Source organism: Pseudophryne corroboree, chromosome 1 (assembly GCF_028390025.1).
Source record: "Pseudophryne corroboree isolate aPseCor3 chromosome 1, aPseCor3.hap2, whole genome shotgun sequence".
Classification (NCBI taxonomy): domain Eukaryota; kingdom Metazoa; phylum Chordata; class Amphibia; order Anura; family Myobatrachidae; genus Pseudophryne; species Pseudophryne corroboree.
In genome coordinates, this window is record NC_086444.1 from 820,501,400 (window position 1) to 820,516,427 (window position 15,028).

At 44.7% G+C, this 15,028-nt stretch overlaps 1 protein-coding gene across 1 annotated transcript in view; it reads right to left on the bottom strand.

Moving 5' to 3' along the window:
• DNAH6 (dynein axonemal heavy chain 6) overlaps nt 1-15,028 on the bottom strand; it is a 679,574-nt gene that overhangs the window by 152,860 nt on the left and 511,686 nt on the right. The window contains exons 58-59 of the mRNA XM_063919567.1: nt 9,561-9,628; nt 6,343-6,523 (exon numbers count right to left, since the gene is read on the bottom strand). Coding sequence (XP_063775637.1) covers nt 6,343-6,523; nt 9,561-9,628 — 249 coding nt within the window. The remainder of the gene's footprint in view (nt 1-6,342; nt 6,524-9,560; nt 9,629-15,028) is intronic.

Here is a 15,028-nt window from a genome sequence, read left to right on the forward strand (position 1 = left end):
GGCACAACTATAAAGAAAGCTTTAGACTACTGGTATGCACTGGCTCCTCCCACTATGACCCTCCTCCAGACTTCAGTTAGGTTACTGTGCCCGGAAGAGCTGACACAATAAGGAAGGATTTTGAATCCCGGGTAAGACTCATACCAGCCACACCAATCACACCTTATAACTCGTGATACAATACCCAGTTAACAGTATGATAACAACTGAGCCTCTCAACAGATGGCTCAACAATAACCCTTTAGTTAAGCAATAACTATATACAAGTATTGCAGACAATCCGCACTTGGGATGGGCGCCCAGCATCCACTACGGACTACGAGAAATAGAATTACCGGTGAGTAAATTCTTATTTTCTCTAACATCCTAGTGGATGCTGGGGACTCCGTAAGGACCATGGGGATTATAACAAAGCTCCCAAATGGGCGGGAGAGTGCGGATGACTCTGCAGCACCGAATGGGCAAACTCTAGGTCCTCCTCAGCCAGGGTGTCAAACTTGTAGAATTTAGCAAACGTGTTTGACCCCGACCAAGTAGCTGCTCGGCAAAGTTGAAGAGCCGAGACCCCTCGGGCAGCCGCCCAAGAAGAGCCCACCTTCCTCGTGGAATGGGCTTTCACTGATTTAGGATGCGGCAGTCCAGCCGCAGAATGTGCAAGCTGAATCGTACTACAGATCCAGCGAGCAATAGTCTGCTTTGTAGCAGGTGCACCCAACTTGTTGGGCGCATACAGGATAAAGAGCGAGTCAGTCTTTCTGACTCCAGCTGTCCTGGAAACATAGATTTTCAGGGCCCTGACTACGTCCAACAACTTGGAAGCCTCCAAGTCATTTGTAGCCGCAGGCACCACGATAGGTTGGTTCAGATGAAAAGCTGATACCACTTTGGGGAGAAACTGGGGACGAGTCCTCAATTCTGCCCTATCCATATGGAAAATCAGATAAGGGCTTTTACATGACAAAGCCGCCAATTCTGATACACGCCTGGCCGAAGCTAAGGCCAACAACATGACCACTTTCCACGTGAGATATTTCAAATCCACGGTTTTCAGTGGCTCAAACCAATGTGACTTTAGGAAATCCAACACCACATTGAGATCCCAAGGTGCCACTGGAGGCACAAAAGGGGGCTGAATATGCAGCACTCCCTTAACAAAAGTCTGAACTTCAGGTAGTGAAGCCAGTTCTCTCTGGAAGAAAATCGATAGAGCCGAAATCTGGACCTTAATGGCACCCAATTTAAGGCCCATAGTCACCCCTGACTGTAGGAAATGCAGGAAACGGCCCAGCTGAAATTCCTCCATTGGGGCCTTCCTGGCCTCACACCACGCAACATATTTTCGCCAAATGCGGTGATAATGGTTTGCGGTTACTTCTTTCCTAGCTTTAATCAGCGTAGGAATTACTTCCTCCGGAATGCCCTTTTCCGTCAGGATCCGGTGTTCAACCGCCATGCCGTCAAACGCAGCCGCGGTAAGTCTTGGAACAGACAGGGCCCCTGCTACAGCAGGTCTTGTCTGAGCGGTAGAGGCCATGGGTCCTCTGACATCATTTCTTGAAGTTCCGGGTACCAAGCTCTTCTTGGCCAATCCGGAACAATGAGTATAGTTCTTACTCCTCTTCTCCTTATTATCCTCAGTACCTTTGGTATGAGAGGAAGAGGAGGGAACACATAAACCGACCGGTACACCCACGGTGTCACTAGAGCTTCCACAGCTATCGCCTGCGGGTCTCTCGACCTGGCGCAATACTTTTCTAGCTTTTTGTTTAGGCGGGACGCCATCATGTCCACCTGTGGCCTTTCCCAACGGTTTACAATCACTTGAAAGACTTCTGGATGAAGTCCCCACTCTCCCGGGTGGAGGTCGTGCCTGCTGAGGAAGTCTGCTTCCCAGTTGTCCACTCCCGGAATGAACACTGCTGACAGTGCTAACACGTGATTTTCCGCCCATCGGAGAATCCTTGTGGCTTCTGCCATTGCCGTCCTGCTTCTCGTGCCGCCCTGTCGATTTACATGGGCGACCGCCGTGATGTTGTCTGACTGGATCAGTACCGGCTGGTTTTGAAGCAGGGGTTTTGCCTGACTTAGGGCATTGTAAATGGCCCTCAGTTCCAGAATATTTATGTGCAGGGAAGTCTCCTGACTTGACCATAGTCCTTGGAAGTTTCTTCCCTGTGTGACTGCCCCCCAGCCTCGAAGGCTGGCATCCGTGGTCACCAGGACCCAGTCCTGTATGCCGAATCTGCGGCCCTCTTGTAGATGAGCACTCTGCAGCCACCACAGCAGAGACACCCTTGTCCTTGGAGACAGGGTTATCAGCCAATGCATCTGAAGATGCGATCCGGACCACTTGTCCAACAGGTCCCACTGAAAGGTTCTTGCATGAAACCTGCCGAATGGAATCGCTTCGTAGGAAGCTACCATCTTTCCCAGGATCCGCGTGCAGTGATGCACCGACACCTGTTTTGGTTTTAGGAGGCCTCTGACTAGAGATGACAGCTCCTTGGCCTTCTCCTCCGGGAGAAACACTTTTTTCTGTTCTGTGTCTAGAACCATCCCCAGGAACAGTAGACGTGTCGTAGGGACCAGCTGTGACTTTGGAATGTTTAGAATCCAGCCGTGCTGTTGTAGCACCTCCCGAGATAGTGCTACCCCGACCAACAACTGCTCTCTGGACCTCGCCTTTATCAGGAGATCGTCCAAGTACGGGATAATTAAAACTCCCTTCTTTCGAAGGAGTATCATCATTTCGGCCATTACCTTGGTAAAGACCCTCGGAGCCGTGGATAGACCGAACGGCAACGTCTGGAATTGGTAATGACAATCCTGTACCACAAACCTGAGGTACTCCTGGTGAGGATGGTAAATGGGGACATGCAGGTAAGCATCCTTGATGTCCAGTGATACCATGTAATCCCCCTCGTCCAGGCTTGCAATAACCGCCCTGAGCGATTCCATCTTGAACTTGAATTTTTTTATATATGTGTTCAAGGATTTCAAATTTAAAATGGGTCTCACCGAACCGTCCGGTTTCGGTACCACAAACATTGTGGAATAGTAACCCCGTCCTTGTTGAAGTAGGGGTACCTTTACTATCACCTGTTGTGAATACAGCTTGTGAATTGCCTGTAACACTGCCTCCCTGCCTGAGGGAGTGGTTGGCAAGGCAGATTTGAGGAAACGGCGGGGGGGAGACGTCTCGAATTCCAGCTTGTACCCCTGAGATACTATCTGAAAAATCCAGGGATCCACCCGTGAGCGAGCCCACTGATTGCTGAAATATTTGAGACGGGCCCCCACCGTACCTGGCTCCGCCTGTGGAGCCCCAGCGTCATGCTGTGGACTTAGAGGAAGCGGGGGAGGACTTTTGCTCCTGGTAACTGGCTGTATGCTGCAGCTTTTTTCCCCTACCTCTGCCTCTGGGCAGAAAGGACGCGCCTTTAACCCGCTTGTCCCTATTGGGCCGAAAGGACTGTACCTGATAATACGGTGCTTTCTTTGGCTGTGAGGGAACATGGGGTAAAAATGTAGACTTCCCAGCTGTAGCTGTGGAAACTAGGTCCGAGAGACCATCCCCGAACAACTCCTCACCCTTATAAGGCAGAACTTCCATATGCCTTTTGGAATCTGCATCTCCTGTCCACTGCCGAGTCCATAACCCTCTCCTGGCAGAAATGGACATTGCACTAATTTTGGATGCCAGCCGGCAAATATCCCTCTGTGCATCCCTCATGTATAAAAGTGCGTCTTTTATATGCTCTACGGTTAGCAATATAGTGTCCCTGTCTAGGGTATCAATATTTTCTGACAGGGAATCTGACCATGCAGCTGCAGCACTGCACATCCATGCTGAAGCAATAGCTGGTCTCAGTATAACACCTGTGTGTGTATATAAAGATTTCAGGATAGCCTCCTGCTTTCTATCAGCAGATTCCTTCAGGGCGGCCGTATCCGGAGACGGTAGTGCCACCTTCTTTGACAAGCGTGTGAGCGCTTTATCCACTCTAGGGGATGTTTCCCAACGTGACCTATCCTCTGGCGGGAAAGGGTACGCCATTAGTAACCTCTTAGTAATTACCAGCTTCTTATCAGGGGAAGCACACACTTCTTCACACACTTCATTTAACTCCTCAGATGGAGGAAAAGCTACTGGTAGTTTTTTCTCTCCAAACATAATACCCTTTTTTGTGGTACCGGGGGTAAATGTTATTATTCATTGCCTCAATCATGCAACGTGTGGCCCTACTGGAAGTTACATTAGTCTCATCGTCGTCGACCCTGGAGTCAGTATCCGTGTCGACATCTGTGTCTGCCATCTGAGGTAGCAGGCGTTTTAGAGCCCCTAATGGCTTTTGAGACGCCTGGGCAGGCACAGGCTGAGAAGCCGACTGTCCCACATTTGGTATGTCGTCAAACCTTTTATGCAAGGAGTCGACACTGTCGCGTAATTCCTTCCACAGCACCATCCACTCAGGTGTCGACCCCGCAGGGGGTGACATCACATTTACAGGCATCTGCTCCGCCTCCACATAAGCCTCCTCATCAAACATGTCGACACAGCCGTACCGACACACCGCAAACACACAGGGAATGCTCTGACAGAGGACAGGACCCCACAAAGCCCTTTGGGGAGACAGAGAGAGAGTATGCCAGCACACACCAGAGCGCTATATAACACAGGGATCCCACTATAAATTAGTGTTTTCCCTTATAGCTGCTTTTTATATATATATATATCCTGCGCCTAAATTTAGTGCCCCCCCTCTCTTTTTTACCCTTCTGTAGCATGCAGACTGCAGGGGAGAGCCAGGGAGCTTCCTTCCAGCGGAGCTGTGAGGGAAAAATGGCGCCAGTGTGCTGAGGGAGATGGCCCCGCCCCTTTTCCGGCGGACTTCTCCCGCTTTTTCTGGAATACTGGCAGGGGTATTTTTACATCTATATAGCCTCTAGGACTATATATGATGTAGATTTGCCAGCCAAGGTGTCTTATATTGCCCTCAGGGCGCCCCCCCCAGCGCCCTGCACCCATCAGTGACCGGAGTGTGAGGTGTACATGAGGAGCAATGGCGCACAGCTGCAGTGCTGTGTGCTACCTTGGTGAAGACCGAAGTCTTCTGCCGCCGATTTTCCGGACCTCTTCACGCTTCTGGCTCTGTAAGGGGGACGGCGGCGCGGCTCCGGGAACGAACACCAAGGTCGGGTCCTGCGGTCGATCCCTCTGGAGCTAATGGTGTCCAGTAGCCTAAGAAGCCCAAACTACCACCTGTTAGGTAGGTTCGCTTCTTCTCCCCTTAGTCCCTCGCTGCAGTGAGTCTGTTGCCAGCAGATCTCACTGTAAAATAAAAAACCTAAATATACTTTCTTTCTAGGAGCTCAGGAGAGCCCCTAGTGTGCATCCAGCTCAGCCGGGCACAAGAATCTAACTGAAGTCGGGAGGAGGGTCATAGTGGGAGGAGCCAGTGCACACCAGTAGTCTAAAGTTTTCTTTATAGTTGTGCCCAGTCTCCTGCGGAGCCGCTATTCCCCATGGTCCTTACGGAGTCCCCAGCATGGTCCTTACGGAGTCCCCAGCATCCACTAGGACGTTAGAGAAATATCCAATAGAATTGGAGGTAAATAGAAATTCAAAGTAATACAGTCACACTGATTTTGGCCCCCAATGGATCACCTCTAATCGGACCAGATTTAATTTGTAGGTTGAGGTGACAAACTGCACAATGGGCTAGATCCAGATGTGGTTGGAGTAGCTATCGCACTTATATGTTAGGATGCAGCATCGGATCATCTGCGACACCATCAGATGGCTCCATAACCCATGGGGTCGCGAAAGCCAGCCGCCACAGATACAACAAAGAGGCCAGGAAATCTCCATCATTCGACAGATTCTGGCCTCATCCACCCCCCACAACGACGGATAAACATTGTTTTGGGAAACGGAGGCCATTGTCGCTCCTTTCCTGCCCCCAAACGACAGCAGATTGTCAATCACTGACAGTCTGCTGCTGATCTGTGTGCTACGCCGCAGATCGCTACTGCATATGCGCAGTACAGGTCCAGTGCATGCGCAAAGGTCCGAACATCAGTGCTTTGCGGTATGCACTGCTTCTCTATCGGGACCTGAATCAGTTCTGGTCAGATTGGTTGTACTCTGGATCAACCAACATTTTACTATGTGAATTTGCTTCCTGTGAAAACACAAAATGTTTTATCAGTTTCTTTAATAGATATTGGTGCAGATTTCAACCCAACTACTGTACATAATTTTCTTAAACCAGAAAGTATGTCACAAATCACGGCAGGAACAATTACACATGGTTGTACAGTAGGTGAATAACTGCTGACCTTTGATTCCTGAAGTGTATTGATGAGTTCTTCATTATCCAGGATATTTCCTTCTGATGTAAACAGCAGCTTTAAGATACGATCTTCTATTGCTTTTAGTTGATTCTTGTCAGAGTTTATTTTGACAATAAGCTGGTTTCTCTGCTCCTCTAGATCTGGTCTCTCGATTCGTACAACATCACTGAAAGATGTATAACAACTTTATAGAGCTGTTTATTTTCATGTGTTTGTATATATATATATATATATATATATATACATATATAGAGAGAGAGATATGGGGGAGATGGAATATTCCACATCGTCCCACTCTGAATAAGGCCCTCAATCCACCTGACGACGAGATTAAAGTCTCGAAACGTTCAAATCAGTTGCTGTCTACAGTGTTTTTGTTGATCAGAGTGCCGCCTTCTACGATGTACATTTTGGATCTTATGCTATGAAATACCTAGGAAGGCACCAGTACGTAATGAAAGATTATTGGGAGTGCTGCCTATGTGTATGGTGTATATATATATATATACATACACACTGTATAGTGGATTGAGGGCCTAATTCAGAGTGGGACGCAGTGCCATTCAGAATCACAGTTATTGGGAACCTGCAGCTGCATTGTCACCTGCAGTTCCCCTCTACTGCTGCATGGTTGACAGGCAGTGGCATGGGGGGTGGGGGCTGCGTTCCCAGAAACGGGGGGCTCATCACCTCTGTTTTCTGGGAGAGGAGAGTCCAGGATCTTTGCAGACTTCCTGGCCTTGCAGCCCCCGCTTCCATTGGTCAGCTGAGTAAGCTGGTGCTTACACAGTTGGCTCCCTGCGTGGAACATCGTGACAAGCTTGCAATGTCAGTCGCAGTGCTAGGATTACAGCTATATGCAGGAGGCATCTCTTCTACTAAGACATCTCCCCCATATCCCTCCTTATAATCGTACGGAATGCAAAGCTGCTTGCATGCAGCTTTGCATTTCCGTTCATCTTTGAATCAGGTCCTAAGATACAAAAAACTCTGTAAAAATATGATATTATAAATAACAGTATCCAGAACGAGAAATAAATAACACTGGACAGTAAGGAGACAGCAACAAAATCTATAACGGAAATAAATGTGTAAATCACAACTTTAATACTGTAAATGTTCAAGTTACACAGAAAAGAATTGATTTATCTACATGCTTGTTTTATTACACTACTGTAGTTCTTCACTAACCATATAAATTTGAAACTTTTCACATTTAAATTATCTGCACTAAAAGTTCAGTGGTTTCATTTAATAGCTATAAAATAGAAATAATATTATAGTTTTATCCCAGTACCAGGAGACGTGCTAGATGTTTATCATTTTGCTCTATTTATATTAAAATACCAAGTTAAGCAAAGCAACAGATTAAAAGGTTTATATATAAAGGACATTGAAAGTTTTTCTTATCTGTATGTGTATGTGTATATATATATATATATATATATATATATATATATACATACACACACGCACACACACAAACACATACACAGTATATATCTATCTGTATAGACTACTAGACTATAAATGTATATTAGTGTTTTGGACATGCCACTCGCTGCGTCGCTTGCTACTGTTCCTGCCATTGCAGGATTCTTTTTTTTTCCTCTCTCTCCCCTTTTCCTCCAATTTCTCTCTCTCTCCCTCTTCCTCATATGTCTCTACTCCCATCTCTCTTTCTCTATCTCTCACGTTCTTGCCCATCTCTTTCTCCCACTCTGCCTCCCATCTCTCCCTCACTTTCTCCCATCTCTCTCTCAACTCAGTCTGAATTATTTTAATCCTCTGTCCTCCTCATTTTCTCTCATTTATTCTTCTCTATTCTCCTCGTTTCCCTTTTACATGATTCTTTATCATATTGCTTTCCCTTTCATCCTTCTTATTTTACCTCTTTTATGCTTCACTATGCTCTTCCTTTTCCCGCTTTCATCCTTTTTATGCCCCTATTCCTATTTCCTTTAATCTATTGTTATTCTTCTCCTTTTCTATCTTTTATTCTTCTCTATCCCTCTCCTCCTAGTATGTTCTTACATACTATACTACTGAAGATATTTCCTCTTGGATAATTTGGGTTTTAAGGTGGAGAGTCTGGACGGGATACATACTAATTACCAGCGGACGGGATGCCGGCTGTCATGATACCGATAGTGGGATCCCTTCCAGCAGAAGCCCCCTGCGGGCTCTCTGTGCTCGCCACGCTGCAGTGGATCGCTTCGCTCACTACATGTTATATTCTCCCTCTATGGGTTCGTGGACACAGAGAGAGGGAGAATAGCAGGCAGCTGCGACCCCACTGATGTTAAATCCTCAAATATAAAGGGCATAGAGGCCCCATTATTTTATTATCTGTTGGCTCTTGATCTACATGGCATGATTTGGAGTGTTAATTACATTAGGTGCATTATATTGTATAGGCTAACACAATTTTACTGCATGAGAGCACAAGTCACAATTTCTAAATAGTATTACACTATATTTTCCTCTCTACCTATGGTCCATACCACACTCGAGTGTTTGTGATGAGAAAAGACATATTGAGGAGGGAAGAAAAGAATGTGTTATTAGCGTGAATTGCACATTGTCTGGTACATACACATATACATATACATACACACACACATATATATCTTTTGATAAGGATTGTTGTTCACATTGAAGGCACTCTACCACGATCAAAAATTGTCATGTAACTTTGGAATAAAAGTTATACCTGAGGACTGTCAGCTGCCACCTTAAGAGGGAGTGTATCTAAAGGGAGTTGTACTTGATTGCGTTTATTATTTTATGTTATTTTATTTTCATATTGATTGATTTTAACTAGCTTACAGCTCTTTCACACCCTCTCTCTCTCTCTCTCTCTCTCTCTCTCTCTTCCTCTGTCTCTCTCTTTGTATATACAGTATATACATGAACACAAATCCTTCTCTTGCAAGATTATTGGAACAATTATTTGTCAAATGGCAAACAGTATAAAAAAATAGCTTCTTCCAAATTCTCATACATTTACATGGCTGCTTTAAAATTGCTAAGATATGGTCAGAATTGTAAAATATTATACAATAAGTAATGAACAATATAATATTTATATATTAATTTACTGTTTAACATGTGTATTATCTGGAGAAATTCTATATTTTATATTCAAGTCTGAAATGTATTGTCCTTGTCACTTATTTTTAGAGGATAAACAGAAATGTAACCTGAGCAGTTGATCCTCAAGGCCAGATCTGGTCACAGTGAAATTAATTACGGTAACTTTGATGCACACCTGGACAAAAAGACGATAAGGATAAGGATAAAGACAAACACATGAAAAAACTAAGTAAAAACTAAGAACAAAAATAACATGATGCATACTATAAATACACAATGTTGGGTAAACGGGAAATATAAACAAAACACAAAATACACATTTCACATGGGGCAGATGTATGTACCTGGAGAAGGGTTAAAGAAGTGATAAAGCAGTGATAAGCGCAAGGTGATAAAGCACCAGCCAATCATTATGTGTTTGAAAAATTACAGTTAGGAGATGATTGGCTGGTGTGTTATCACCTGTGTTTTTGCTTCCTTATCCCTTCTCCAGGCTTAATACATTTGCCCCAGTGTGTGCAACTTTCAGCGATAACAGCACAATTAAAAGCTAATTTCATGCAAAACTAAAATTTCAGTTTTGGATGTAAAAAAGTGAGGTTAAAGAAATCCTGACCTGTGTAATTTACAGGAAAAGAAAACCTTTTAGTATGATTGGAACATGTTATACAGTATATGAAAACCAACCAACTAATTTGTACTGGTTGCTGCCAGTATATGACAATGCTGTGAGGTCTTCGGTATGCTCTGTATGGCAGACTGTGAAGCAAACCCTCCCCCTTACCCACATGACTTTGTCACCTCCAATAACCCGTTCTCTACCCATGATTCTCTCCAGAACTTCACACCCCTTAGGGTGTGTACACACGGCGAGATATTTTCTTTCGATTTTGACTATATAGTCAAAATCGCAAGAAAAGTTAGTGCAGATCGCAAGGTGAAAGTCACCTTGCGATCCCGATTCGATCCCGATGCGCGGTCCCGCCAGGTTGGCATCGCAAGAAAAGATAGACTGTGCAGGCAAGTCAATCCTTGCTAGAGCGGTGTACTATCTAGCTCATCTCACGTGTCAATGACATCTCACATAAGCCAAAATCTCACATAAGACAAAATCGGAAGCACACATAGTCCATATCTCAAGAAAAGTTAGTCAAAATCGGTAATGCTGGGCTCCGGGGAGGTCAAGGGAAATCGCAAGTGAAAATCAGGCATAGCAAGGATCTCACCGTGTGTACACATCCCCTTACTGATGAGCTTGACTCCACTCAGCCACTGTTCTTCTTTCTCTTGGGATCCTCTCTGCTGAAATTGTTGCGAGTCGTAACTGTGAATGTAGCAGTCGGGTATCTTCAGAGACAGTCAGCCATGCTGCCCCATCCCCCCCGAACCTTGTGTTCATGACAGTGGTACCGGTCATATGGTCTTGCTGTATGGTGTGCTGTACTGTGTAAAGTAGGTGTGACTAATGGCTGTAATGGACATAAAATGTCAGTGGTTGTATATCTACTGACTGCATACCGCAACTATGGAGGAAAGAGTGGTGCATTTGTTTAAAGATGGTCTCTCTTTCTGGGGGAGGGGGGGGGGGCATGATCATAAGAGGAGGTGACAGACATGAACATTGTAATAGTATTAATCATCACCATGGTGTCTGTTGTGCTGCCTCACCTCCTCTCTGTACCTAAATCATCCAACACCGCTGCTCCATTCTGACAAAAGATGCATTATACAGAAGATAATCTAACTATTAAATATGGTGCTGCTCTGACCGGATGTAGTATGTGTGGCCGGCGGCCGGGATCCCGGGGTCCAGCATACCGGCGGCGGGATCCCAACCGCCGGCATACCGACAGCTGGGCGAGCGCTAATGAGCCCCTTGCGGGCTCGCTGCGCATGCTACACAATTTATTCTCCCTCCAGGGGGGTCGTGGACCCCCAAGAGTAGGCATGCTGGCGGTCAGGATGCCGGCGCCGGTATGCTGGTTGCCGGGATCCCGGCCAGCGGCATACTGAAGACCACCCACTCTGACCAATTAAAAGGAACATTATGTTTAAATGTACATGGAGCCCTAGAGCCCTTAGTCGTATTTAGAATATGGGGGCTAATTCGGGTTGGCTCGCAAATCGCTCAAGGGGGGGAGGCGGCGGTCAACATGCTAGCAAAAGGATTTCAAATTCTGCTAATTAGCAGAATTTGCAATCCTTACTGAATTAGGCCCACAAGTAAAAGGAGCACAATGTTACGAAAGCATTAAAAACACAAAGTAAATGTATTTATTAAATAAATAAATAAATCTTTAGAAAACAAAAGTTTTACACATACTATAACATTTCCTATGCAGAGCATATTGTATGTGTGTTATAATATGTCTGCATTGAGTCATCAGCAATGTTTGTCAGCTGCTGCAAACAGAGAAGACTAGTTCTAGTTTATGTGTTTCACGGCCAATCTATAAAAATGTATTAACTGGGGCTTTAATGCATTTATGTTACTAACTCTGACAGCTACAATAAAACTAATACTCTGTATATTAGTAAAATATTCCATAACCACTTTACATCCTACAACAGGTAATTCACAGTTATAGGAATTACCAAGCATCAGAAAGTTCTCATTTATTTTTATAAACTTTTCAGCCACATTAAACATTTGTATACCAGCAAGTATAACACTGCTAAAAAGGTCAGAATAGCTATTCAGAAAAAAATATTAACTTACAAATATAACAATTTGACAGCTCAGTGGAGCAATAAATGCTGCAGGCAGCTAAGTACCTATAATCTTTCAAATAAATAACCTTTAATAACAATGACTGGCTGCTTATGTGCAAAATGCAACAGTGACACAACAAGCTGGGAACAAGATTTGCTTTCTTTTCATTTTAATTTCTTCATATATTTATTTTCACAAATATTATGCAAGAGCACAAGCTTGTTAAAACTACTAGTATAACTATAGCAATGCATAGGGGTGGTCTTCAGTTTGCCGACTGTTGGGATCCCGGCGCACAGTATACCAGCGTCGGAAACCCGACACCCAGCATACCGACACCTTTTCTCCCTCTTGGGGGTCCACGACCCCCCTGAAGGGAGAATAGATAGCATGGCACGCATAGCGCCCCACCGTGCCCACATTATAGCGAGCGCAGCGAGCCCGCAATGGGCTCATTTGCGCTCGCCCAGCTGTCGGTATGCCGGCGGTCGGGATTCCGGTGCTGGTATGCTGGCCACCGGGAGCCTGGCCGCCGGCATACCATACTACTCCCCTGCATAGGCGTTTCTATAATGGGTGCTAGATGTGTGATGCACACAGGCCCCTGAGTCCACACTTCAACACCTTGCACCCATATATTATACTTACCCCACCGAAGCACTGCGTCGGCAGCCCTGCACAGCGGACACAAATCACTTGGAAAATGGCCATCGCGGCCATTTCTGAATGATTTGCACATGTACACTGGAGATGTCCCCCAAGGTGGAAGCACCATGTTCCCAGAGATCTGCGCATGCGCAGTAGAATCCAAAGTCTACTCGCTGCCAGAGAGAAGGGGGCTCGCAATGCAGGCTACACTTGGGCCATCTCTTCTCTTAAAATGCTCCTGTAGCAGTAACATTTTCGGCGACAATCTAAAAATATGCGGATGGTGGAGAGCTCTTGCTTTAGCTGGAATGGTGACTGAGCTTTGTCCAATGTCTTAGCGGTTGGCTCAGACTGGAATGTGGGGGAGAAGGTTTGGGAGAGTGTGAAAATATGTATTAAACTGCACTGCATCTGCGTTTTGATTCCCTTGCTTTACACACTTGTGCTTGCTTTTATTAGAAAGTAACGAGTTGCTGTTTGAGAAACATAGAAAAACATACAAAATCAAGGGAAGTATTTGTGAGTGCTATGGTCACTTGCTGAGCCATACTGTACTTTCATAAGGCACTGTCTGAGCACATTCACCATTCAAATCACAGAAACAGGGAGTCACAATGATACTGTACAACTGAATGGGTGTGGATTAAAAGATTGGCAGTGACTAGACAGACAGTCAACAGGTTGACAGCAGATGGTCGACAGTCAATAGGTCGACAGAATCAAAAGGTTGACAGGGTCGAAAGGTCGTCAGTTTAATGTTCATCATGGATTTAGGTCGACAGGGTGAACACATTTTATGTATTATTTTAACCCTAATCCTAACTCCCCCCTAACAATCACCCTCCTCCTAGTGTCTAAGCCTATTCCTCCCCCAAGTGCCTAACTCTAACCGCCCCCTTCCGCACACTAACATAAACTCTCCGCCAAGTGCCTAACCCTAACTTTCCCCTTCAACAGCCTAACAATAACCCTAACCAAAGTACCTAACCCTAACCCCTAACCTTAAAAACCACAAAAAAATCATGACATCCCATGTATTAACCTTTTTTTGTAGTGTGTGTCAACCATTTGAGTGTTAACATTTTGACCCTGTTGACCTTTTGGTCCTGCCTACGTATTGGTTGTCAACCATCTGGTGTCGACTTATTGACTGTCTGTATTCCACCTGAATACCCAACATGAATGTGTTCCTGTAGCCTCGGTCAGGATTACAGGATGGATTGAGGTTGTATACATTATAAAAGTACAATATAAACCTGCACATATTCATTTGGTTGAAATACGTTCTCATTACTTTCTCCATTTATAGGTAAAACAATCTGTTCATTACATATAACATAGTTTTTCACAAAATTGAGGGGTGAGCTTTTGGTAAAAAGTAAGATACAGCAATGGCCACCATGTTGGGCACAGTTAAAAGAATAGGTTGCTGGCATGATATTCCAGCAGCCAAGTACAGATGCACCGAGATGGCTTTTTTTAAAGTTGGTATGTATTTAAATGCAGATAAAAAAATCTGCATCTTCCTATATGTGAAAGATGCTTCATGACAACCTGACTACACAGTGCTGCTTCTCTATTGCAACCAATGAATTATATTTCATTTTCAATTGAAAAAATCAATTCATCAAGTAAAGTAATTGCTATATGGACAACACTTATTTCCCTTATGCAAACATTTTCCAAATTCTTTGGGTAATTGTAGTAAAATCACTATTTTAAGGGTCCTACTGTCCCAAAAATCTGTCTTTGGTTGCAGATGCAAGTTACATCTTTCATACACTATGGCAGCTTTTACAATCTGTCAGTCAGTACAATATAGTTATAGTGTGTATATAGTGTCAAAGTCAGAAAAATATCTCTATGCACACTTCCATATTTCCACCTCACACAGGTCCGTGCTGCGCATGCGTACGCTCTCCCGTACGTGCGCATACCCGCAATAGCGTGCACCCGCGGGCGCACGGTATGCGTATTTACGGTAGAGTTTATGTAATCGTAGCGTGCGACTCATTCGTTACATATTTTCAGTAATAATGTAGTTTGTAGATCATGGTCCCTTTGATAGATTCTGAAAGTTTGGTTAATATAGAATGTCCCTGAGCTGAGGAATCCCTCTTTGTATCGTAGGAAGGGTCTAACAGGAGTCATGCAGTAGTGTTTGGTACCCATCGGAAGAGTATTTAAATAGCAATATTCCGGTGTTGGTTTGGA